Source organism: Dipodomys merriami, unplaced genomic scaffold (assembly GCF_024711535.1).
Source record: "Dipodomys merriami isolate MVZ:Mamm:240054 unplaced genomic scaffold, mDipMer1.0.p SCAF_122, whole genome shotgun sequence".
Classification (NCBI taxonomy): Eukaryota; Metazoa; Chordata; class Mammalia; order Rodentia; family Heteromyidae; genus Dipodomys; species Dipodomys merriami.
The window spans coordinates 827,392-854,235 of NW_027202516.1; the positions used below are offsets into that span (position 1 = coordinate 827,392).

A 26,844-nucleotide genomic window follows, 5' to 3' on the forward strand; every position below is an offset into this window, starting at 1 on the left:
GCAGTTTGTGAGCTGACCGGACAGCAAACCTTATTACTAAGCAGTTGAGCCTGTTACACAAGTAATGTTCAAACCCTTATTATTTTAGTTTGACTAGACCCCCCCCCCACAGCAATCAATGACACACACTGTGGGCTTTCAGTGAATCATAAATGGTCCACAGACACACATCCATCATACATGAATGACCACTTTTAGGCGGGGAGCTCAGTTACACAAAGCAATAGAAAAAGACAGCTATGCAACGTGCTGTCAGAGATGGACGTCCTGTCCCAGGGCATCTCGTTGAGACTGTTTCTAATATCCCTCTTCTTTTAGTACAAGAGACCTACCTTCCTACGCTCAGATTTCTAAAGCTAACAGTTCTGTGGCAATAACCGCTCTGTGAAGCACTTGTTCTTAATATTAAAGCAGGACAGACACGGCTTTGCAGTTCATGGGGAGATCGGCGGGCAGCCACTAGATTCCTGTTGAGAACTAGAAATGATGAAAGGTGTAGCAGGTGGTTTTGGAAGAAGAGATTTATAGAGGTAATTTATAGAGGAATAATGCTATTTTTGAACTAGGCAATAATTCATGAAGACAAGTAACAGTTCAGATAATATCTCATTTAATTATGCTACAAAATATTCCAAGAATCTTTGACTCAGGAGTCTAACATAAAAACCCATCAGCAGATCCTTTTAGGTTTTGGTGATCTGATCCTGTTTGAATCGCTTTCTTATTGATGTGCTTTACCACAAGATTAATCCTGACAGCTAGTTTTCTCTATGCTGTGACCTCATTTCAATTCAGCTAGTATTTGATTCAGGAGGAGAAAGGAAAAGTCCTCCTCTTTACTAGACTAGCACCATTCACACAATCCCAGGCAGCAGGCCAGGAGTCACTCAGAGCCCGCAGAGTCTCTGGGTGGGTGGAGACCCAGGAAGGAAACAGGCTCTGAGATGGAGGAAGTGCCACAAATGCCCCCCCACCCTCTTCCCCTGGCCAAGTCAGCACAGGGAGCACGGCCAGCCCCGTGTGCGGCCACCATCGGGCTTGCTAGATCCACTGCTTGCCCGAGAGCGGGGACTACTATTGGAATATTTATCAGCAAGGCTGGTGAGGATAGCCAGCTGTGAGCGCTGATGCTGGAACACTCTAGTCCTTCCCGCAGACCCCACAGTGAGCGGAAGCCACAGCAGAGACCAGGGCTGCTGTTCACAGGGCAGTCCTGTCCCTGACCGTAAAGAGCTATGCAGACGGCGCGTTTTTACCTCCGAAGTCTCAATCTGATCAACAGTCTGGTAGGGTGTACCTACAGAGCCTTCCATTAATGATGGCCATTCTAACTACCGCCTAAGGCAGGGTTCGCCCCAGGAGGAAGCAGCCCCCAAGTGACTCCTAGGTACATGTGATTAGCAAGAGCACGGTCCAGAAAGAACTGGTCAACAGCCTGGTGCTGCGAGTTAAGGTAAAGCTGGTTTTGTTGCACTGCTTCTTGGAGACTTTAAGAAGCCCAGAGTACTGTTTTCAGTCCCTAAGACAGGGCTTCAAACACAACACTCAACCGCGAGGTTTCGGCAGAAACTTTTCCTTCTTCCTTCCTGCAAAGCAAAACATAGTGGAAGTCTGTTTTTGCCTGAAAGCCTGTTTTCCTAATACATGTGGGCACAGCGACTGGAGCAAAATGGACAGAGAAGTTCAAGAAAAAAGTTAAAGGAAAAACAACGAAAAAAGGAGATGGAGCGAGTGGGGGCAGCGCCCCGTCAGGAGCTGAAGTAGGCCTCCAGCCCCTCCAGATCCACCTCCATGGAGGGGTTCAACGCGGGCAGGGCGGAGGGCGCCTCCAGCCCCTCCAGATCCACCTCCATGGAGGAGCTCAACGCGGGCAGGGCGGAGGGCGCCTCCCTGGCTTTTGGCGTGCCCGCAGCGCCCGGCCTGGGCTGCGGCGTTTCCGGAAGGCCGGGCTCCTTCTTTGGGTCTTTACCACCGGCGAGCATCCGCTGGCTCTCAAAGAAGAACTGGTTCGGATGATTCAAAGAAAAACCACAATCGTCCACCTGTGGAGGGAAGCACAATAGTGTTGTGTGAATGCCCGGGAAGGCAGCCGGTTCCAGACTCCACCAGCCAGATGCCCCTCAGCACCCTCACACCAGAGACCCTGCCACGCCCCTCAGGCTCACACCAGAGGCCCTGCCACGCCCCTCAGGCTCACACCAGAGGCCCTGCCACGCCCCTCAGCACCACTCACACCAGAGACCCTGCCACGCCCCTCAGCACCGCTCACACCAGAGACCCTGCCACGCCCCTCAGCACCGCTCACACCAGAGACCCTGCCACGCCCCTCAGCACCGCTCACACCAGAGACCCTGCCACGCCCCTCAGCACCGCTCACACCAGAGACCCTGCCACGCCCCTCAGGCTCACACCAGAGGCCCTGCCACGCCCCTCAGGCTCACACCAGAGACCCTGCCACACCCCACAGCACCGCTCACACCAGAGACCCTGCCACGCCCCTCAGGCTCACACCAGAGACCCTGCCACGCCCCTCAGCACCGCTCACACCAGACCCTGCCACGCCCCACAGCACCGCTCACACCAGAGGCCCTGCCACGCCCCTCAAAACCACTCACACCAGAGACCCTGCCACGCCCCTCAGGCTCACACCAGAGACCCTGCCACGCCCCTCAGCACCACTCACACCAGAGGCCCTGCCACACCCCTCAGCACCACTCACACCAGAGGCCCTGCCACACCCCTCAGCACCACTCACACCAGAGACCCTGCCACGCCCCTCAGCACCACTCACACCAGAGGCCCTGCCACGCCCCTCAGCACCACTCACACCAGAGACCCTGCCACGCCCCTCAGCACCACTCACACCAGAGGCCCTGCCACGCCCCTCAGGCTCACACCAGAGGCCCTGCCACACCCCTCAGCACCACTCACACCAGAGGCCCTGCCACGCCCCTCAGGCTCACACCAGAGGCCCTGCCATGCCCCTCAGGCTCACACCAGAGGCCCTGCCACGCCTCTCCCGGGAACTGCAGCCACTCCCCTGTGGGGCTGGCTTTGGCCCAAACCCCTGCACTCAGCTCCTTTTGAAGGTAGCTGGAGCTCACGTGAAACTGGCCTTTCCCTCCACGGGCCTCAGTGACTCGAGGGGGAGCTGCACACCCCTGCGAGCCCCGCCTCCGCCCACCCCGGCCCCCAGTCCCTGCTGCAGACCTCTTGGGGGAAGGCCTTTCCCATGGCATCACTGGAACCCAGTTCCAGGCCAAGTCCTGGCCAGGAAACGCTGGGTTTTCGTAGGTGATCTTACAATCACTTCTGATCACTTAGAGCCTGGCCCCAGCATCACTGGCACCCGCCTGGCATGCGCAATCTCGTCTGGTTCATCACAAACTGAGGAAGCAACCTAGGTCTGTGAAACACCTCTGGGGCGCTCCCTGCTCTTCCCACAGACAGCTCTCCTGTCGTTTTCGCTGGTTAATGGAAGAATATCCGAACTCACTTCCTTGTCTCAAAAATGAACCTCAGTCATATCATCCGAACTCACTCATCGCTCTGTCCCTTAAATATTCAGTAAGAATCTATGACAGCCAGTCAAAGCTTCAACAAGCAATGCTATCTCCACATTTTGACAATAAAATACCATTTTGCTTGAGTGAATTACTTGGTTGTTAAGGTGGTGTTTGTTCTTTTGGGAACAGAAATCATTTACTTCTTTTGTTCATCTGTGTGGTTTCTCCAGTCCTAGAACCACAGGCAGTCCACATAGCCAGGTGCGAAGGCACAGACAAAGTGGGGTGAAGGGCGGGGCAGAGAGGCTCGGAAGGGGTGAGCGCTCCAGACCCACAGCGGCAGGCAGCAGTGGAGGGCCCTGACTGTCCCAGGCAGGTGTGGTTCAGAACAGGTCCCCCGGACACAAGGACCAGGATAGAAAAGAGCTCATCTGTGGAGATAAGCAGGTACCCCAGGGTGCTCTGATTTTTTTTTCTGGTAACAGGCAGCTCCCCAGGGTGCTCCCATGGGGGGGGGTCAATGGTGAGCAAACACTGGGCCAATAATTCACAGCTACCTCGCTGTATAAGAGATTGAATGTACACACTGATTTATGACTTATTATCCAGATCACTAAGAAAAAATACCTTTACCGTGGCTGCGTAACTTCTAACTGCTTCTTGGGTGTTTTATGGTTCATCTAGCATTTTTATTAATATTCACTTGTGAGCCTTTTTATATCTGATTTCACCCAACTCATTTAACAGTGGGAGATCCCACATAAATGTTGCATTTGCAAAGTACTTCAAACAGAGTTTATTGCCTGACAACATTTCAATCAGAAGGTTTTATGTTTTAAAAAGAGAAAATTAGGGATAAAAGCACTGTGGATATCGTCTAAGCTGGACACCCACCAGGTACAGGAAGCTGACGCCCACAGGGGCTTTAGTCATCCACACAACTAACTGGATTTGTGTGAATTAAAAGTTAACCTTTTAGATTCTATCACTTAAGTTGTTCTGAAATCTGTACGAAGAGGTTTTATACAAAGCTAAACACAATTTTCACAGTAAAAAACAAGTCATCTTCAAGCTGACACAAGCTTCATAATAAAAAAAAAACATAGCTTTAAAGATTTTGAATAGCCAGGCGCCAGTGGCTCATGCCTTTAATCCTAGCTACTCAGGAGGCTGAGATCTGAGGATTGCGATTCAAAGCCAGCCCAGGCAGGAAAGTCCGTGAGACTCTTATCTCCAATAAACCACTAGAAAAGCAGAAGTGGCGCTGTGGCTCAAGCGGTAGAGTGCTTGCCTTGAGCTGAAGAGCTCAGGGACAGCACCCAAACCCAGAGTTCAAGCCCAAAGTTCAAGCCCACGACTGTATTAAAAAAAAAAAAAGGATTTTGAATAAACAATTGCATTAATTCTTGCAAGAAAAACCTAGCACACCTGATAACACCTTGGCTGCAGTGCCCTGAGCTGCAGATGACTGAACACCTAGACTCTACATTGTCTAATAGAACCCTGAAACTCTACATTGTCTAAACTGAACCCCAAGACTCTACATTGTCTAAACTGAACCCCAAGACTCTATATTGTCTAAACTGAATCCCGAGACTCTACGGGGAGTCTAACTGAACCCCTAACCTTCAGTGTAGGCTCCTGACACCTGCTGCTGCTGCTGCTGCTGGAGCACAGGCTGTGAGCTCGCTCCTGACACCTGCTGCTGCTGCTGCTGCTGCTGGAGCACAGGCTGTGAGCTCGCTCCTGACACCTGCTGCTGCTGCTGCTGCTGGAGCACAGGCTGTGAGCTAGCTCCTGACACCTGCTGCTGCTGCTGCTGCTGGAGCACAGGCTGTGAGCTAGCTCCTGACACCTGCTGCTGCTGCTGCTGCTGCTGGAGCACAGGCTGTGAGCTCGCTCCTGACACCTGCTGCTGCTGCTGCTGCTGCTGGAGCACAGGCTGTGAGCTAGCTCCTGACACCTGCTGCTGCTGCTGCTGCTGCTGCTGGAGCACAGGCTGTGAGCTCACTCCTGACACCTGCTGCTGCTGCTGCTGCTGCTGGAGCACAGGCTGTGAGCTCGCTCCTGACACCTGCTGCTGCTGGAGCACAGGCTGTGAGCTCACTCCTGACACCTGCTGCTGCTGCTGCTGCTGCTGCTGGAGCACAGGCTGTGAGCTCGCTCCTGACACCTGCTGCTGCTGGAGCACAGGCTGTGAGCTCGCTCCTGACACCTGCTGCTGCTGCTGGAGCACAGGCTGTGAGCTCGCTCCTGACACCTGCTGCTGCTGCTGCTGCTGGAGCACAGGCTGTGAGCTCGCTCCTGACACCTGCTGCTGCTGCTGCTGCTGGAGCACAGGCTGTGAGCTAGCTCCTGACACCTGCTGCTGCTGCTGCTGCTGCTGGAGCACAGGCTGTGAGCTAGCTCCTGACACCTGCTGCTGCTGCTGCTGCTGCTGCTGCTGGAGCACAGGCTGTGAGCTCGCTCCTGACACCTGCTGCTGCTGCTGCTGCTGCTGCTGCTGGAGCACAGGCTGTGAGCTAGCTCCTGACACCTGCTAGAGGAGCATCAGTCAAACATGAGCACACGGGACCTCCTCACGAACACGTCTCACATGTCTGCCAAAGCTAACACAATTCTGAAGGAGTGGAAGCAATATTCTTTATCTATGGGGTATTTGGGTTTTAATCAAGGTTTGTGATGACAGCTTATAATGAGGCAGCTGGTCTTACTAAAATAAAAAAAGCCATATGGAACTATCACGGAGCCGCTGCAAATGGTATCAATTAGAGGCTTCATTTTCCAGACTTTCATTAAAGAGAATTTCATCATAGAGTCCTCGGAAAATAAACTGAAAGATCTGTTGGAGAAGGGATGGCAAACACTGCCAACAAACACAGATTCTATTTTTAAATTAAAAAAATGGATGGAGAGACTCACATCTGAAAATCTATAATAACAAATCTAGTGACCACAAATGCCTTGGTTTAGTTCACTGATTTATATTTACTTAAACTTCTGTAAGGGATTTAGATGCCATTTCCTTTCAATATCTTCCTTAACTTAAGGCACCTTGGAAAAATTGGCAATACTAGCAGTGTTCCTGTTGGAATAATCAATAGGAGGGACCCTACAAAAGCAGACAGAATAAAACGAAACTCTGTTCCGTAGTTCTTGGTAATTATGTCACAAATCTAGTTTTGTTTTTAAATCTAGCTTTGTTTTTGTTTTCTAAAAAGCAAAGAAAGTGACCAAAAGGCTTCAGTATGTGAGAGCACAAGGCTTCATTAAAAGGGACCCAGATGAAAATAAAATTTTGTAAAATGAGTTGTTTTCAAATAAGAACAATATTAAATTTCCAAAGCAGGTGTAGAAGAGAAAGAACCAGACCCACAAGAGACTGGGGTCTGGTTCTAGCCCTTTCTGACCAGCTCTGGTAGCTTGGATCACAGGACCTTGCAAGTTATTATTCCATGATTGTACACAGGATGGTGGTGATCACACCTCAGCGGCCATTGTGACAAATCGGGTACAGGTACCAGGGTTTTTAGATAACAGGCTTGAAGCCAAGCTCCCAGGCACCGATGGCATGGCCACAGGAGCTCGGCTTCTGCAGATGGGAACCAGCTGCAGCGTGGACAAACTGGCTGATGTGGTTCAACAACACGGCCTGTGGCTGTAAGGTTCTTCAGGGAAGAGTTTCTAGTTCAAGGCCAGCTTGAACGACACAGTAAAATCAAGAGGGGGTAGTGTCTACAGATGTTGGGGTACTACTGTTGTTGTAATGATGTTCCCATGAACTCTGAGATCAGCTTGCTTTAACAGGCAATGAAGAGTTCGATGGATGCAGGATGGTGTTTGGGGGAGACAAGAAGCCCTGCGGGCTTGATAATTACCAAAAACTCCACCCGTGGCACCCAGAGGTGAGGCCCCAACGCTGCTCAGGGCCGTTTCTCCCAGGTGGGAATCCTGGATCTGAGAAGCAGATTAGAAGAACACTAAGACTGGACAAGACGGAAACGGGCTCTGGTTCTCTGGCTGCTGCGGGAAAGATTCCAGGGCTGGGAACTAAGGCCTAGGGGTCAACCCAGCCAGCGCCACCTCCTCCTCCTCAACCCAAACAAGTTCACAACACACTGCTGCTTTCTGCTGCCTCCATTTCTTCTTTATCCTCATCTTCTTCCTCCTCTTCTCTGTCTTCCTTCTCCTCCTCCTTCTTCATCCTCTTCCTCCTCCTCCTCCTTTTTTGTTATAAATTATCCCAGTTCTAGGGTTTGAACTCAGGGCCTTGGTACAAGTCCTTGGCTTTTTTGTTCGAGGCTGGTACTCTACCACCTAAGCCATAGCATCACTTTGGCTTTTCTTTCCCCACTGCTGGTTAACTAGAGATAAGAATCTCATGGACTTTTCCTGACTTGGCTAGTTTCAAACTGCAACCCTGAGATCTCAGCCTCTTGAGTAGCCAGGATTACAGATTTGAGTCACTGGTGCCCAACTACAGCCTTTCTCTACAACCGTCCAACCTTTGGCCTCATCCCCAGGTTCGTTGGGTACAGATGCAGTAAAATAAGGTCCTTTCCTGATGCCGCCTCCTAACTGCAAGCTGACTCTCTGTCCCTTTATGAACTGTCAGTTACCTGATGTGATGTAATAAATCTCTCTATTGCTAAAAACAGGGAGAGCTGTTTCCATGGCTGTAAGTAAAAGCCTTAAATGAAACACACAGTAACAAAGGACAGGATTAGGAACAGGTTAAAAAATTTACTTACTTTATGTATTATCTCAAAGTACTTCTGACAGGCTACCTGGTAATGGGACCCTTTTACCAAGTCCAAAATCTAGAACAAACAAGGAAAAAAGAAGGAAAAATTAAAAACGAAAAATTAAAAACTAAGTTTCTTCTAAACCAAAGCAGATCACAGCCAGCCTTCCATTGTGCTCACTCCAAACAGTACACAATCAACCATGGGGCAGGAGTACCATATGCACTCTCTGTGTGGGGCCTGCTGGACCCATTGTGTGTGGGGTGTGTGTTGTCTGTGCTTCACGTGTGATATGTGTTGTATACACTCTATGTGTGGGGTGATGCAGGTATCCTGTGTGGCGCATTGTGTGTACCGTATGTGTGGCATACTGTACGCGTTGTGTGGGTGTGGGTGTTGTCTGTGTGTTGTGTGGGGTGTGTTGTCAGTGCATCGTGTGCGTGTGTGTGGTGCGTTGCATGTATGTGTACCATATGTACGTGGCATGGTGCGTGTACCATACGCATAGCATGTTGTGCACAGTGTGTGGGGGCATGTCGCGTGTCACATGTGTGGCATGCTCTGTGTTGAATACGTTGTCCTGCTGTGGATGACCACTGTGACCATCCTGACAGCACCCAGCAGCTGCGTAGGTTACAACACTCCACAGGTGACAGGTGATGTCCCTTACCTGCCAACTGTGGATTTTAATATCCTCACCTTGAGAGCAAGATAGGAACAGGTCCTGGTACCACAACCACCAGTGACTGCCAGAATATCACCCTGCAGCACCTAGAGTGTGCATATGCCTACAGGCCGAAGCATGAAGCAATCAATGCACTAGTTAGACTTTAATGTTCACACGCAGCACACCGTGCTGTTGTGCTGCCGCTCAGTGAGGTCTGTACGAAGCTGGCCTTCACCGACCGTCCGCTCCAGCCGTCAGTGACTCCACAGAAGCCCAGCAGAGCGTGACGGCGCGCCTCTCAGCAAGGCCGCCATCCCTGGTGGGCAGCATGCTTTCTCCTCCCTCCCCACGCAGCCTCCTTGGAGCGCTGAAGCCCCATCCTTACCAGCGGACATCTGTGAAGTTTCTTCGCCCCCGCTCCCACTGGTCAACCATGGTAAAGTGCTGGAGTTCATTTCTACCACATCTCCAAAGCCTTGACCCCCACCCCCTCCACCACACAGGAATGAACAGAGGCTGGAGTCCCTGCCGTCTTGTCAGGGACGCACAGGAAACGCGCTGCACGGGGGCCACGCAGTGCTGACACGCTGAGTGTGTCCACAGGCTGGTCACACTTCTGAACTTCAGCCTCCTGGATTCAATCTTACAGGAAAGACCAGGGTGGATGCGAACCAACCCCAGAACCCAGGATTCCGTCTCTGTCTATTTGACCTATTCTTTTGTTGATTGAAATGATACCTACAGAGAAAATGAATTCACGGGAAAACTAAAAAATTTTTTAAGGCACATGTATGTCTCGTGTGAAAACAAAATGACAAGTGTAATGTTTCATTTGCGCATACCGTGTCTCGCATGGAATCGCAAGAACGCTGGTTGCAAAGGTAAAGAAGGAAGGAGGTCGGGCAGCACCCTCCACAGCCGCCCTCCCGCACCTGAAGATCACACAGTGATGGCCCAGATGAGCCGCTCTCTGCTGCTGTAACAGCATGCCTGAAGCCGAGTACTTCTCATAAAAATAAAGGTTTCTCAGCTCACAGTTTTGGAGGTGTAAGTCCAAGGAGTCTGAAAGACACATGACAAGAGGACAGACGGAGGCGGCTTGCTCTTTGGACAGTGGCAGCTGCACTTCCTGAAGGTTCCATGGCCCGGGGAAGCCTCAGCTTCCAGCCCAGGCACCTCTGGGGACTCACTCAAGCGATAAACAAATCACAGAACAACTTACACAGCCCAGACTGGCTAGGAGCAAACGCGAGAGCTGGGCGAGTCAGAGCTGGGAACTTGCTCACAAGAAGAGAAATGAAGGGGAAATAACAGGACGAAGAACAAAAACCAGATTGAAAAGAATGTGCCAGAGAATAAGTGCAACGAGGTCCAGAGCTCGTCCTGGAAACTTGTGTGGGGAAATCTGTGGGGAACACAGGTAGCAAAGATGGCCCTGAGAGGAAGTTGAGTGCGCAGAGCTAGATTTGTTTAGGTTCAGTGTGTAAACATCTCATGGAAGGTTGGGTGCATGATAAGGTATGGCCTTTCAGTGATTGGTTGATCCCATTTCCTCTCCTCCCACGCAGTCTTTTGCTTTAAAAAGGGGATGCTCCCTGTTAATAAACGAGTTCCTGCTTGACTTGACTCCCCGCTGCCTCTGATTGTCTCCTGGGCTAAGGGAGGCTGGGGAACGGGCCAGCGGCCGCACTTACCCCTCCTCGGACCCCGTCCGTCCAAAGACGGACGAAGACCCAACACACGTGAGCATGTTCAAGGGCAGACCGCAGCTCAGAGAAGGCATTCCCTGAGCTCCTCGGTTCCTGTCCAGTTCTGAGTGGACCGAGGCCCAGCCACTAGCTGGTGGCTAGTGCTGGTAGTCCTGGCCTCGGAAGAGGCCCCGTGGGGAGGGTCTGCCGGGCTGCAGTTGTGGCAGAGACAGGTAGCCTGTGGCTCAAAACGCCCAGCAGAAGAAGGCTGTGTGCACAGGCCAGTGGGATCCGGCCTCACCCGAATTCAAACCTCAGAACCATCGCACAGAAATCCCAACAAGGAAAAGACGAAGCTCGCCTGCATACGCCAGGAGCTCCAAGAACCGTTTTGTAAAGGCCGGAGGAGACCAAACCGAGGACCAAGCGACGCCTGGGCTAGAAGCTTCCTAGCCCAAGCTGGAACACGTACACTGACTAAAGCTTCCAAAGGAAGCTTTGGAGGTCCGGGAATAGTCAACTGGCGGTACGGCTTCTAGAATTTACTTCCAGATGAAATGTAAAGCGTCCGGCGTAGGCTCGGGGCAGCTCAGGGGCGACGGCAGGCCGGGAGCTCCCGCCGGGCCGGTGGCCACCCTCCCTCTATCCCCACCAACCACCGGGAGCCCTCGCCAGAGAGACGCGGGCGGGGCGCGGCGCATGCGCGGGCGGGGCGCGGCGCGGAGGCTCACGGGGCTTGTCTCAGGCCAGGCGCTGCTCTGTGTCTGCTGCGCAGCCGCAGACGGGCCGGCCTCGCACGCACTGTCCTCCCCCGGAGCGCGGGGGTCGCCGGGCGCGGCGGCTCGGGAGCTGGGACCCGAGGGCCGCGGGTCAGAGCCGGAGACTGCAGGCTCCCTGAACCGCCACCGGCAGTGGCGCGGTGGGACAGCGCCCAGGCCCCGAGTTCAGGCCCACGAGGGACCGAACAGCACCCAGGTGCCGGGCGGCAGGCGGGAGGGGACCCGGCGCCGGGACTCGAGGGCCAGGGAACAAGTGGACCCGCGGGGTCGGGGCCTTCGTGTGCGCGCGCACAGAGGCGGTGATCTGGGGAGCGTGTGCGGCTGCGCGGCGCGGGGCACGAGTCCACAGAGCCCCTCCCCCTCCACCCCCCCGTGGCAGACTGACTGAGCATGCGTGGTCTTCCCCCGGCGGGGGGGGGGGCCGTGGCAGACTGACTGAGCATGCGTGGTCTCCCCCTCCACCCCCGTGGTAGACTGACTGAGCATGCGTGGTCTCCCCCCTCCACCCCGTGGTAGACTGACTGAGCATGCGTGGTCTCCACCCCCGTGGTAGACTGACTGAGCATGCGTGGTCTCCCCCCTCCACCCCGTGGTAGACTGACTGAGCATGCGTGGTCTTCCCCCGGCGGGGGGGCCGTGGCAGACTGACTGAGCATGCGTGGCGTCTCCCCCCGCCCCCCCCCTCACGGCGGCAGACTGACTGAGCATGCGTGGTCTTCCCCGGCCCCCCCCCGTGGCAGACTGAGCATGCGTGGCGTCTCCCCCCGCCCCCCCACGGCGGCAGACTGACTGAGCATGCGTGGCGTCTCCCCCCGCCCCCCCCCCACGGCGGCAGACTGACTGAGCATGCGTGGCGTCTCCCCCCGCCCCCCCACGGCGGCAGACTGACTGAGCATGCGTGGTCTTCCCCCCACGGTGGCAGGCTGACTGAGCATGCGTGGCGTCTCCCCCCGCCCCCCCTCCCACGGCTGACCGAGCATTCAGGACACCTCTTCCACACTGACTTCCTGGGAACCACAGAGCTGGTTCTGGGGCTTGAACTCTGGGCCAGGGCTCTGCCGCTCGAGCCACAGTGCCACTTTGGTGAGTGGTCGACTGGAGATGGGTCTCATGGGGACGCTTCCGCCCGGGCAGACTTTGAACCTGGATCCTCAGATCGGTTATGGGCGTGAGTCACGGTGCCTGGCCAAGCTACTGTATTTTTACCACACTTTAGGTACCAAGAAAACGGTTCTTATGAAGTATTTAAATTGCTACCTCATATCTGAATTTGTCAGTGAAGATTAATAACATTTTGGGTGGAAGAATTGAACTTTAGGGAGAAAAGGGGGACCACTGAGACTGTGCAGAGAAGAAAGAACTGAGCCCCAGGCTCCCTGGCCCCGGTGCTTGGCATAATTGAGGTTTTCAGCTAATAAAAGCAAACCAGCTCAGAATCACCATGCCCGATGGTCTTTACAAAGTGATGAAGAACATTTGTGCTTATTCAATGATTACACAAGAAACAGCCATGTCTCCTAGACACACTACCGACTGAAGAGAAGTGAATCGTAAAACCTACCACAGAACACACAGCTGAGGCCGGGGAAGGGACACCAGCTTCTCTTTCTACCAAGAATAAAAAGGCAGCCCAGCACAGGAAAACCCCCCAAACTCAAGGGTTCCACCTCATTTCTGTAGAAGGCAGTCCTGGTGAGGCCTGGCAGGCAGTGTGCAGCATTACCGCACCGCAGGCAGCCTGCCTGCCCCTCTTCACCAAGGACACAGCACAGTCCACCTACCTCGCTTATGCCTGCGGGAGAAACCTTGTATGACTGCAACTTCTGCTTCAGCAGCTCTGGGTCACTGTGACGAAACGGGCACCCTGACAAGAGAAAACAAGCAGCACACCAGCAAGGTTATTCACCCAGACCCAGTACACTGCCACACGCCAGGAATTGCTCAACAGCTTATTAATAAGGACGTTAATTGCCCATGGGTGCAAGACTTTCCTTCTTTATCTAATGACACCGTGGCTGTATTGTTATCGGGCTACTACAGGCTCCAGAATTGCCTAAAACATTACCACACACTCAGGCTAAGGAGTCCATTCACCAGGAAGAGGAAACAGCTTTACTTTTCCCAACAAGCCCAGAGAACCATACAGCGGCTCTCACAGTATACCTAGCAAACCACAGAAGCTCAGTTTTCTAGTCTAAAAATTATATACAAGGCCTATAGTAGACAATATGGAAGAAAACTAAAATGTGCAAGTTCTGAGAAATGTAACAATCTCCTCTACTTTCAGGTATGAAATGAATGCTGCTTTTGTGTGGACTAAAACTCATATATATTGGGGAGAGTTGTGAAGGGAAATGAGATGGAAAAATAGGATACTTCCATAGAAATTTTAGATCTAATAAGAGACTGCAGTGATGTCAAAATACCTCCATTGAGAATTGAATGCAAGAGTCTGAATTTCAGTAGATACATCAGTGATGATAAAATTTGCTAAAGACTCTAGACACCTGGAGTATCTTTCTTAAAATAATGCTTGCAATTATTTGATCATTAACTGAAAGTGTACCAAAACTAGACTGATTGGCTGATGATGGTTCATGCTTATAATCCCAGCTACTCATAGAAGGTTGAGCTCTGAGGATCATGGTTCAAAGCCAGCTTGGGCAGAGAAGTCCATGAGACTCTTATCCACTTCACCATCAGAAAACCAGAAGTGGAGCTGTGGCTCAAAGAGGTAGAATACCAGCCTTGAGCAAAAGAGCTCAGGGACAGAGCCCAGATTTCAAGCCCTACAACTGCCAAAACATAAAACCCCACTAGAGTGGTCAGCTTTAAGAAGTTTGAAAAGCCAGCATTTGTCTTCTAAGACACTTGCAGGACACAGGGAAGACAGAGGAGCAGACAACCAGAGGACTGGAAGCCAGGAGCTGAGTCTAGCACCAGCTGCAATGAGCTGAATGAGCTGCTCTTGCCTGACCTATTTCAGCAGCAGGGCAAATCACCCTGAGAGTAAAGGCTCCAGCTAGACACAGACGGCTGGCTGAAGCTATGGGCAAGGTCCTGCCAGGAACACCGTCCCAGCGTTCTGGGAAGAGCTGCGCCTCTGGACGGGGCGCAGCCGTGGAAACACTTACCGTGATAATCCCCTTGGCCTGGCGGGTTGGTGAGGATGATCTTCATGCAGCTGAACGGCGTGTAGTCGGTCCTCTTGCCTTCCTTTCCATAGCTATGGCGGATATTGTAAGAGTAACCTTTATCAAACTGATCGAGAGAAAACGAAGAGGCACAGTTACTCAGCAGGCACTGGTGTTGTCTGCTAGAAACAAGAATGCAGAGTGGAACTGTCTGCAACTCAGTGCATCTGGGTTCTTTGTTTTTTAAAAACAAGACACAAACCTTGCAGAGATAGAATCTGCCAGCTGGTGCTGGCACAGCCCACAGAAAAGGTTCAGTGCGTGCGCTGGGCCTAGTGTCCCTCCCAGGCCCTCCGCACCAACTGCGGGCGGGCTGGCTGCCTGCGTGACAGCGGCACTGCAGTGCGAGGAAAGAGGCAGTGCCTGTGCAATCTCTTTCCTAACAGCTGATCCAAGGTTGGTGCACACCAGACACAAAACCCACAGATTACTATTTAAGAATAATCCTTTCCAGAAAAGACTATCCCATTTGCCTTTCTTGATTGATTTCTAGATGGAAATCAGGTTGACTCGTTACCTCCTTCCCCTGGCTGTCCTTCACTTCCACAACCCACCCTCTCTTTCGCTTACAATAATTACTGTTTTCCTCTTTCCCACCCTACAAACAAGCTGTCAGCAGATGTCTGGTGAACAAATGAACTGGCCTTCTTTTGGAAGCCATTCCCTGTCTCCCTGCCCATGAAACAAGCACAGGGGAGGAACTCTGCAGTGAGTGAGGCACGGCAGAGAAGCAAACTGACACTCACTGAAAGGCACTGAGACGCCACCAGGCACTTTTCTAGGTGCTTTTGAAAATGTAATCCCACTCAGTCATTTAAATCATCATAGTTCTCCTCCGAAGTTCAAAAGGACGAGGCTATGTGACATAATCTAGCCATTAAATAAACCGCAGAGTTGAAAGTCAGGTATAGCTAAGTATGATTCCAAAGCTCCTATTCTTCTCCTGAGTCTGCACTGTCAGTAGAGACCTGAAACTCATGATTCCAATTAAATCTTCTTACAATGTAATTCTTTCCTTCACATGACACTTCAGCGTGGAACCCAGAGTCAGAAGAACCTCTTCCTCCAAACTTCAGTGGCCTTTCCCCACAGTGGACACCCTGCCAACACCAAGGCAGGCAGCCACAGTAGCGTCCTGTGCACACGGGAGGCCCGTGGACTTGGCATTTACACGGATTCAGCCAGTACTCTTTCCCTTTCTGCTCACCTTCTCATGTCTCACGCGTAATGTAACACAGCGGTTAGCAAGACCATCAGCAAGATCCAACAGACGCTTTGACTGGTCTGTCATGTACAGGCAACTGAATAAGACAGGGACATAGATTGCACACAGGGTGGAAGACACCTCTGATTTCCTTCAACAAGAGTAGGAAAGGACAAGATTCTATACTTCACAAACTTTAGTCAGGCTGCTCTGAATCTGCTTTTCCAGTAGGCCTTCATCTGTGGATTAGCACTGTTTATACTCTCCAGTTGTCATTTTTAGAGAAGTCTCCTAACACTCAAGTCTGTGAAGTTTGTGACTCAGCTGAAAGTCATTGCTGCTATTTTTATAACTCAGCAAATTGCCTGTCGTGATGCTGCTCCACAAGCGTTCATACTGGGCATTGTTTCCCACAGGAGCAGCAAGGTATCACAGAGATAACAGACTGGGGTCCTAGCTGCCACCCACCTGCTGATTAAATTACCTCGGCTTTTCCCCTTCAAGTAGAATACTGTAATAATGACACGTGACCTTTATGTAAAGGTCCTTTAACAACTGTAAAATGCTGACATGTTATGATCATGTACTATAATTATATGTATACAATCTATGCAAATCAGTTTGTGTAGAATTAAATTGTACACTAGGTTCTATTTTACAATGAAATATATCAGAATGAATACTCCTAGTTCTCTTAAAACAGTGTCAACTGCAGGTTCACCTCCAGCCCTGGAAACAACCCCAGGGCATGCACAGAACTTCTTGCCTCAGATTTCTGCTGAGAACAGAGCTAAAGCACAATATTATTGTCAGGAAATGAGAAAGAAGTGGTGAGACTTCAGCAATGTTCGATGGAAGGACCCGTGTGTTCTGCTGCGAGGTGGGTTGATACGCCCTCTGTGACACCCACAGTTCAAGAGGTGGGTTTGACCTGCTCCGTTTCCGACCTGGGCCGGTTCACCCCTCCTTAGGCAACCTGGTGTTCCCCCGCTCCTGGGAGGTCACCATATTGATGCCGAACTTAGTGCGGACACCCGATCGGCATAGCGCACTGCAGCCCAGAACTCCTGGACTCAAGCGATCCTCCCGGCTCAGCCTTCTGAGTAGCTAGGATTACAGGCGCGCGCCACCGCGCCTGGCAAGAGGTGGGTTTGCTATGCCCCTCTGTGACACCCACAGTTTAAGAAAGGCTGTCAAGGGTCAAAGCTCTGCATCACTCCCTCAGTAACGCAGGTCCAGGCACGTCAGCAGTTCGCTCTGTCTGTCCACATTCTAGCACGAGGACTGTGCCCAGACAGGCTCAGAAACCAAGATCTGATTGATGGTCCTCTGTGACCTGGGGCTGTATGACCTCCATCCTTCCAACACTACTCAGCCAGGCATTCAACAACAAGAATCCTCATTCCTAAGGGCACGGAGTACAAATGCATGCTGCTATAAGCAATAAGAACAAAGCGACATTTGGTGACGTTTTGGCAGAGCTGGCATCACTTCACACCTCCATTCAGTGAGCGACTCCCCTCCTCTATCCACCCTTGGAAGGCAGGTGTCCACTAGCCCGGTGCAGCAGGGAGGAGCTAAGGTGGAAAGAGTCAAGGGAAGAGCTGCGGCACTTACTTAACAGAAAAGCTGGAATTTAAATCCTAGTCTCAGCTGGGAAGGTGGCTCAGTGGTAGAGCGCTTGCCTTGCATGCATGAGGCCATGGGTTCGATTCCTCAGCACCACATAAGCAGAGAAAGCCGAAGTGGCGCTGTGGCTCTAGCCCAGAGTTCAGGCCCCACAACTGACAAAACAACAACAACAAAACAAAAACAATAAATCCTACTCTCTTCCTACTAAAAAGATACCACAGAATTATAAATGGAGAGAAAAAATAGACAACCAAGTGTCCCTTCTCCACGCCACCATCCCCTGCCGGCTGCAGGCACGGCCCCGCGGACGGCTGAGCCGCAGCTAGCCATGCTCGAGGCCGGAGAAACAAGTGCCAGCTCTTCAGAGCAGGAAGGAACACGCTGTCACGTATTTGACTTCAAAGTTACCAAGAGTCCTGAGTAAAAAGTATGGCAAACTGGGAAGTTAAAAATCTCAACTGAAAAACACTGACTAGTGTTTCAGCATGCGTGTACATTAGCCAGTTTCCTTCAGATGGCACCATTTTGGTAATTTTCTAGTTGGGACATGAGTGAGCACCAAGTCAGAGAAAGGCAAACAGGAGGTCACAGGATTACTTATTAAGCTAGCAACGGGATCTAGAGGTTTAGGAAAGTTATCTTCTGGAATCCGAGAGCTGGACTGGATCTTGGCCATGCAGGGCAGCCGCTACGTCCACAGCTTCTGTGGGTGAATCGGCCTTCGGCCCTGGGTGCTGCCCGGTGCCCACACACACACTAAGTGTTTACTGGGAGAAACACGCGCTGAATTACTGTTATGTGGAGCATGGGGGGAGAGCCAGGGCTTCACACTTGCCACAGGAGTAAGAGTCTACTCACCTGTGCCCCACCAGGCCACACCCCCGCTTGGCTTGAGTTTTGAACATCCCTTTTCTAACATACATTTATAAACTGGATTGTATCAGAGGACTGGAAATGCAGCCTTAGGATTTAATTCTTTGTTAGCAAGAAAGATAAAGCAAATTCCTAAAAGTGAGTATTATAAATTAGCATGCTGTTTAAACCAAGGCCCCGGTAATTCACCCTAGGGACAGTGGGCTTGGTGTTGGGTGCTGTATGGCCATTCTCGTGGCTCTCTGATAGTCAAGCAGGCCTGGAGTTAGGAAGGGACGGGCTGAGGCTGGGCCTCTCAGCATGGTCCTGGCGCTCTTGTTTTAGAACAGTCTTCCTTATTCTTGGTAGGAATGTCACATTCCTAACAGGAAGGACAGGAGACTGACGATTCAGCTCTGACTTGCCAAATCTGAAGCCCGTGAAGCATTCATGGGCAGTCGGCTACCTCAACAGCCAATGTAAAACAAGTATCACCAAAAACCTCGTGGGCAGGCTGACTGACGTGGAAAGTCTGGCCCGGGATGAGTCAGTGCGTGTGATGTCGGTCTTCTCTCAGAAACAAGAGGAGCAGGGTGAAAACCTCACCCAGGTCTACAGCAGAGGCTGCTCTAAGCAGCCCGCCCTGCTTCACACACATGGAAAATGTGATTTAAAAACAGTTTTTGAAGAATTAGATCCATTTATTTCACTTCTGCTAGATCGGCCCCACCCTCATTATCTATTTCCCGGGTAAATTTTCACTCCATTTCCCCTCATAGTTTCTTATCTGACCCACACTGCCTATTTCCATGAAAGTCTACCTTGACTGTCAGAGACTGGCGACATTACAGATGTGATGAGGGCATGCCACCTAACATGGCGCTGTGGCACCTGAGCAATGCACGCTGTCACCACTGCCTGCAAACACAACAGAGATCTAGAGAACCACACTCTCCCATCCAGAGCGCTGGCCGGCTACCTGGAGGGAGGGACGGAAGGTGCTTGTCTCTGAAGACAGAGGCATGGAGAAGGCTGAGCACATGGCCTGCTCCTTTACCTGCATGTGTCTTTCCTCTTCATTCCATTATACATCCAAGGCTACACTGCCTCCTCCCGCCAGGACCCCAACACACACACACACGCACACACACACGCACGCACACACTTGCACGCACACGCTCTGAGGCCTCAAGTCAAAACACCTCTGAAGAAAATAGCACCTGGTAAGTGGTTACCCCTGGCTGCCCTCTAGTGGTCACTGACAGTGCATTTAAATACGTACTTCACACCCAATGAATCAGACTACAAAAGTCAGTGGTTGTGAACTTAAGACTTCAGATACCACAAACCCAATCAGTAATACCAATTTTCCAAATCTGCTAGACCCTCAAACATACTGGGCTTCGTGACCCACCGTTCCTGCTCATTACCATCTTGGTTACAGACGGAGTTTAGCTTTGATAATAATTTGAGAAGAGGTGTCATTTCTAATTTTGCCATCTTAAAACTCAAAATGATAGCTAAATAAAATTCTAAATTTATGCAAAATCTTTTACCAGACAGAACAGGTATTCTAAAGGGAAAGGGTTCAAAGGTGAAAGTGTGAGAAACTGCTTTCCATGTATTCTTGATTTATACTTTTGATACCTCAATGCAAGGGAACATGTTCTTTATTGCTCTAACATTATCTGCATCAAATAGATTTTTCCCAAAAAACATACTGTAAACTGCCAGCACAGATGCCTTGGGACAGCAGTTTGATGATGCCTTGCACAGTGCCCTCCTGTCTCTGAGCTAGAGATCCAGGAACCTGACACAAGAAAAGAACAAGCAGCAGTAGGGTCTGTGGCAACAGTGTGCAAACCTCACAGCAACTCTCAATTCACAGATCACAGCCCGTGCCTTACTTCCTGCAGTTATTTTCTAACCATAACCATTAGTGAACATTTACTCTGTTGTAGATGCTGCACGTATATTATTACTTTCAGTGTTGCTTAAGTCCTTTAATACTAAGCAAACACCATTTTACAGATAACATGAAACTCAGGAATAAAGTGACTTACACCACTCCACATCAGCAGCGCAGGTCACACACCACCTCCTCTCACATGACCACCACTGTCCACATCAGCAGTGCAGACCACACACCACCTCCTCTCACACAATCATCACTGTCCACATCAGCAGGGCAGACCACACACCACCTCCTCTCACACAATCATCACTGTCCACATCAGCAGGGCAGACCACACACCACCTCCTCTCACACGACCATCACTGTCCACATCAGCAGCACAGGTCACACACCACCTCCTCTCACACAATCATCACTGTCCACATCAGCAGGGCAGACCACACACCACCTCCTCTCACACAATCATCACTGTCCACATCAGCAGTGCAGACCATACACCACCTCCTCTCACACAATCATCACTGTCCACATCAGCAGTGCAGACCATACACCACCTCCTCTCACATGACCATCACTGTCCACATCAGCAGTGCAGACCACACACCACCTCCTCTCACACGATCATCACTGTCCACATCAGCAGTGCAGACCACACACCACCTCCTCTCACACAATCATCACTGTCCACATCAGCAGGGCAGACCACACACCACCTCCTCTCACACGACCATCACTGTCCACATCAGCAGCACAGGTCACACACCACCTCCTCTCACACGACCATCACTGTCCACATCAGCAGCACAGGTCACACACCACCTCCTCTCACACGATCATCACTGTCCACATCAGCAGTGCAGACCATACACCACCTCCTCTCACATGACCATCACTGTCCACATCAGCAGTGCAGACCACACACCACCTCCTCTCACACGACCATCACTGTCCACATCAGCAGTGCAGGTCACACACCACCTCCTCTCACACAATCATCACTGTCCACATCAGCAGCACAGGTCACACACCACCTCCTCTCACACGACCATCACTGTCCACATCAGCAGGGCAGACCACACACCACCTCCTCTCACACGACCATCACTGTCCACATCAGCAGCACAGGTCACACACCACCTCCTCTCACACGACCATCACTGTCCACATCAGCAGCACAGGTCACACACCACCTCCTCTCACACGATCATCACTGTCCACATCAGCAGTGCAGACCACACACCACCTCCTCTCACACGATCATCACTGTCCACATCAGCAGTGCAGACCACACACCACCTCCTCTCACACAATCATCACTGTCCACATCAGCAGGGCAGACCACACACCACCTCCTCTCACACGACCATCACTGTCCACATCAGCAGCACAGGTCACACACCACCTCCTCTCACACGACCATCACTGTCCACATCAGCAGTGCAGGTCACACACCACCTCCTCTCACACGACCATCACTGTCCACATCAGCAGGGCAGACCACACACCACCTCCTCTCACACGACCATCACTGTCCACATCAGCAGCACAGGTCACACACCACCTCCTCTCACACGATCATCACTGTCCACATCAGCAGTGCAGACCACACACCACCTCCTCTCACACGATCATCACTGTCCACATCAGCAGTGCAGACCACACACCACCTCCTCTCACACAATCATCACTGTCCACATCAGCAGTGCAGACCACACACCACCTCCTCTCACACAATCATCACTGTCCACATCAGCAGTGCAGACCACACACCACCTCCTCTCACACAATCATCACTGTCCACATCAGCAGGGCAGACCACACACCACCTCCTCTCACACGACCATCACTGTCCACATCAGCAGCACAGGTCACACACCACCTCCTCTCACACGACCATCACTGTCCACATCAGCAGTGCAGGTCACACACCACCTCCTCTCACACGACCATCACTGTCCACATCAGCAGTGCAGGTCACACACCACCTCCTCTCACACGACCATCACTGTCCACATCAGCAGTGCAGGTCACACACCACCTCCTCTCACACGACCATCACTGTCCACATCAGCAGTGCAGGTCACACACCACCTCCTCTCACACGATCATCACTGTCCACATCAGCAGTGCAGGTCACACACCACCTCCTCTCACATGACCACCACTGTCCACATCAGCAGCACAGGTCACACACCACCTCCTCTCACACGATCATCACTGTCCACATCAGCAGTGCAGGTCACACACCACCTCCTCTCACACGATCATCACTGTCCACATCAGTGGTGCAGAGAAACACTGTCTCCCACACACCCACACTTGTATAGTTCTTCTGATGCTTTGCCAGAATTAAAGTCATCACCAGGGGACAGGTGTATTTCTGAAAACCTAAGTGGCACTGAATAAGTGGTATGTGCCAACCACTTTCCTGGTGTTGACTTCATTGAGCCCCGTGAGAAACCATGAGACAGACACCAATAGGGCTGCCGGTAAACGTCAGGCATTGGATCAGGAAACCAGCTCTTAGTGTATTTTTATTATCTTTCATCACAGAAAGGAGTTGCCATGCAACACACTGGCTTGTAGGCACCGTGCACTCTGACAATGTCACCCTTCTTCCCCCTCTTCCAACTCAGTTCCTCCCTTACTGTCTTAATTGCATAAGACATGCAGTGAGTATTATGACTGCATTCTCCTATTTGCTCTCCATTCGTCTACCCTTTCCTCCCCTTAACCCCAAACCATACCTTTCATGTGCCAGTGTCCTGGTATTCATGTTGCTGGACTGGGTGTTATTTCGTAAGCAATTACACCACTTGACTTCTCCTCTGCAAATACTATACTTGGATTAACACATCAGTGTGCGCTTGCATAGAAACCTGTATGTGTGCACCTACATATTTATGTAGCTTCCACATATGAAGAACATGCGTCCTTTGTCTCTCGAGCCTGACTTCGTGTAACATGATTTTTTTCCAGGTCCACCCATTTTTCTGCAAATGATGCAGCATCATTCTTCCCAATGGATGAGTAGATTTCCATTTTGTATATATACCACATTTTCTTGATGCATTTGTCCACTGAGGGGGCGCTGTGCTGTTTCCACACCTGAGCTGTGGTGAACAGGGCTGCAATGAACATGGTGATAAGTGTGGCTTTGCTATACTCTGCCCAAGAGTGGAATTACTGGATCATAGGTAGTTCTGTTTCCAGAATGGCTTACAGTTCACATTTCCACCAACAGTACACTAGGGTTTCCCTTTCTCTATAGCTGCACCGGCATCTGTTGGTGTTTGTATTCTTGATGGCTGGCAATGTTCTTTATAAAATTTCAATGGACAAATTTAGAAAAAGAAGTAATGTAACTGATCTGGGAAGGGTCACTCAGTGCATAAAGGTGTAAGATGAGGGTCTGACAACTCCAAGGGACGCTAGACCATTAGGTACCCCGACAACATAAAAAAATGAAAGGAGCTGGGCACCACTGGCTCACCCTGTCATCCTAGCTACTCAGGAGGCTGAGATCTGAGGATCACGGTTCAAAGCCAGCCAGGGCAGAAAAGTCCATGAGACTCTGATCTCCAATAATAACCACTAGAAAACCAGAAGTGGTGCTGTAGCTGAAGCGGTAGAGCGCTCGCCTTGAGCTGAAGAGCGCAGGGACAGCGCCCAGGCCCAGAGTTCAAGCCCCACAACCAACCAAAAAAAAAAAGGAAAGGCTGCCTCACTTAGGAAGGATGCTTGAACTAGAATCTACACAGCATTTCTGACTGGCTTCACTTACGGGAAAAGAGAAATACCACAACAAACAAATGATACCCCAGAAAGCAAAGAAGCCTATAGTGTGGAACATTTCATAAAACTGGCTCATTTCTTCAGTAAGTTAATGGGCTAAAAAAAAAAAAGAAAAGAAAAAACAAAAAAGAAAGAAAAAAGAGATATGGGTTGCTAAGATTTATGAGCCAGAAGCAGAATACGGCATGTGTCCCAGTGCGGACCTGACCCAGGAAAACACTCAAGATGGATGAAGAGATGTTTATTAAGGCAATGGCCTGGACAGATGCTACCACGATGTACTGTTGATTCTACCAGTGGTAACAGGATGATGTTACTGTGACCATCTAAGAAAATGCCTGTTTTATCAGGAGGAGGGAGGAAGGAAAAAGGGGCAGGTGAATGGAGAGAGAGGGGTGAGCAGATGCAGTCATTATATTCAAAGCACAGATGTGAACATGGAATCATGTAACTTGAGGGTATAGGTGAGGTTGGGAATGGTGAAGGAGAAGGATGGAAAGAGTGGTAAAGATGCATTGTACTTATAAATGGATTTGCTGAATTTAAACTCCTTTGTGCAGCTACCTAAATATTATTCTTAAAAAAGGGAGGAGAGACAGCAAGCAGATACCATGTTTTAGAGGACACACTTTAGTATATAGCACACTTTGTATAGCATCTGTGATGGCTTGTCTCCTGTGTGATGGGCGCCAGTATTTATCTGTTTCCAGCGTTGTCTAGTCGTTTCCAGCTGGGACAATATTTGGATCAGCATGCTTAGAAAACTGATGGCTCAAGCTGGGCGCTGGTGGCTCACGCCTGTCATCCTAGCTGCTCGGGAAGCTGAGATCTGAGGATCACGGTTCAAAGCCAGCTTGGGCAAGAAAGTCTGTGAGACTCTTATCTCCAATAAACCACAAGTAGCATTGTGGCTCAAGTGGTACAGCGCTTACCTTGAGCTGAAGAGCTGAGGGACAGCACCCTGGCCCAGAGTTCAGGCCCCACAACCGCAAAAACAAATCAAAACAAAACAAAAACTGATGGCTCTCCTCAACATGAGGAGCACATCACCCAATCTGTTGAGAGTCTGAATTAAGCAAGAATAAATGAGGGATCATGGTATAGGCTGGCCTAAAGCAAAGGCCTACGTGATAAATAACCAGATCAAAAAGGGCTAGAGGCATAGCTCATGTGGCAGAAAACCCTCCTAGCCAGCACAAAGCTATGAGTCCATAAAAAAACAGCAAACAAGCCAAAAGAAAAACAAAGGAGTTTTTCTTAAAAATCCCATACGTATATACATATACATATAGTGTGTGTGTATATATATAGCACACTCTAAATATACTATATATTACACATAATATACTATATATTACATATGGTATAAATGTATATAGTGTGTGTATATAGTGTACATATAGGGCATATATACATATATAGTACACACATATGTTTAAAATCCTATTATTTTATTTCAAACTTATCAAGTTTATTAAGATAGCACATCACAAGCTGGACTCCTGTTTCACAGGGGAAGTAAGGCTGGGAGCCAACCCTTTTGAGGCTGGAACTTCCTTAGTGTCAGTCCAGCAAAGAGCACCGCAAGCCCAGAGATCATTGTTTCTACCCATAAACTTCTGTATGTTTTGGACTCGAGTTTAACACACCTTTTGGTAGCCTTCAGCATAACTTACATAACCTTTGAGCAGACCCATAAGCTGATTAGTGATTTAAGAACTGAGAAAAGCCAGGTTTCAGAGGGAAATACAGAGAGATGTATAGTTCAAAATGCAAGAATACTGGCTAAAGGGCATAATTAAAACTACATCACTCCTTTAAATCTACATAATAATGTCCCAAAGACATTTTCATTAATATCTTTTACTTTGCCACTAAACCAAAAAGGGCCTCGTGTCTACATAGTTTGGCAATACACATAAAATTAAAAAATTTAAGGCATATACAAGTCAAATAAAATACTTGAAAAATTCAGTACTTCAGCTTTCCTTTATGAAGTAGTAAATAAAATCTACCAGTTACCCATGATTGTTAGTGTGAGTTCAAAACAAACCATACGATCATAATATCAGTATGTGGACTTATGCCATAAACGGAAGAAGCAAATAAGTAGATATGCTAAACAAATTATTTTTAATTTAAGAGTGAAAGCTCCTTTTACTGACAGTAACTCAACTGGAAAGGTCTACCAACCAGCATTTCCTTTACCGTGCAATATTATACCCCTCACAGCCTGAAGCATTCCAAATCTTGAAGTTCATTCTGAATCATTAAAGAGCTGAGGCTCTGTTCCATACATTTTCAGTACTGAGTGCACTTCATTATATCCTCATTATTTTAAGATTAGCAATATATTTGGGACAGATAAGGCAACTGTCCATCACGAGGCTATTATACTCAAAATCAGCGATTAACACAGGGGCTCCTGGAAAGTTCTTGAGTTATGACCCATTGACTATGCACGGGAAGCAGTCACATCTCAAGATATGGTATAAAACTCCAGTGAAGGGCTGGGAAGGTGGCTCAGTGGTAGAGAGCTTGCCTTGCATGCATGAAGCCATGGTTCAATTCCTCAGCACCACGTAAGCAGAAAAAGCCGGAATTGGCACTGTGGCTCAAGTGGTAGAGCGCTAGCCTTGAGCTGAAGAGCTTAGGGACAGCACCTAGGCCCAGAGTTCAGGCCCCACGACCGGACCAGACCCCCCACCCCCCCAAAAAAAGAAAACTCCAGTGAATATCACCAGATCCTGTCCTAGGGCCCGAGGGTATCTGACATTTACACGGACCAGCCTCAGCCTCCATCTCCCGCCTCACCCTGAGCAAAGCAGCCTCAGCCTCCATCCCCCCCCTCCTCACTCTGAGCAGCT

The 26,844-nt window shown here is 50.1% G+C and overlaps 1 protein-coding gene across 3 annotated transcripts in view; it reads right to left on the bottom strand.

The window, feature by feature from the left end:
• Positions 1 to 333: 333 nt before the first annotated feature.
• The window catches only part of Prim2 (DNA primase subunit 2), a 120,679-nt gene continuing 94,168 nt past the window's right edge, over positions 334 to 26,844 (bottom strand). For 2 of the 3 annotated variants that reach the window (XM_070017248.1, XM_070017250.1), the window contains exons 11-14: positions 14,520 to 14,646; positions 13,167 to 13,249; positions 8,258 to 8,326; positions 336 to 2,042 (exon numbers count right to left, since the gene is read on the bottom strand). In XM_070017248.1, coding sequence (XP_069873349.1) covers positions 1,749 to 2,042; positions 8,258 to 8,326; positions 13,167 to 13,249; positions 14,520 to 14,646 — 573 coding nt within the window. In that variant the 3' untranslated portion in view covers positions 336 to 1,748. Of the gene's footprint in view, positions 2,043 to 8,257; positions 8,327 to 13,166; positions 13,250 to 14,519; positions 14,647 to 26,844 lie in introns of all 3 variants that reach the window. The other variant, XM_070017249.1, reaches the window with a different exon arrangement.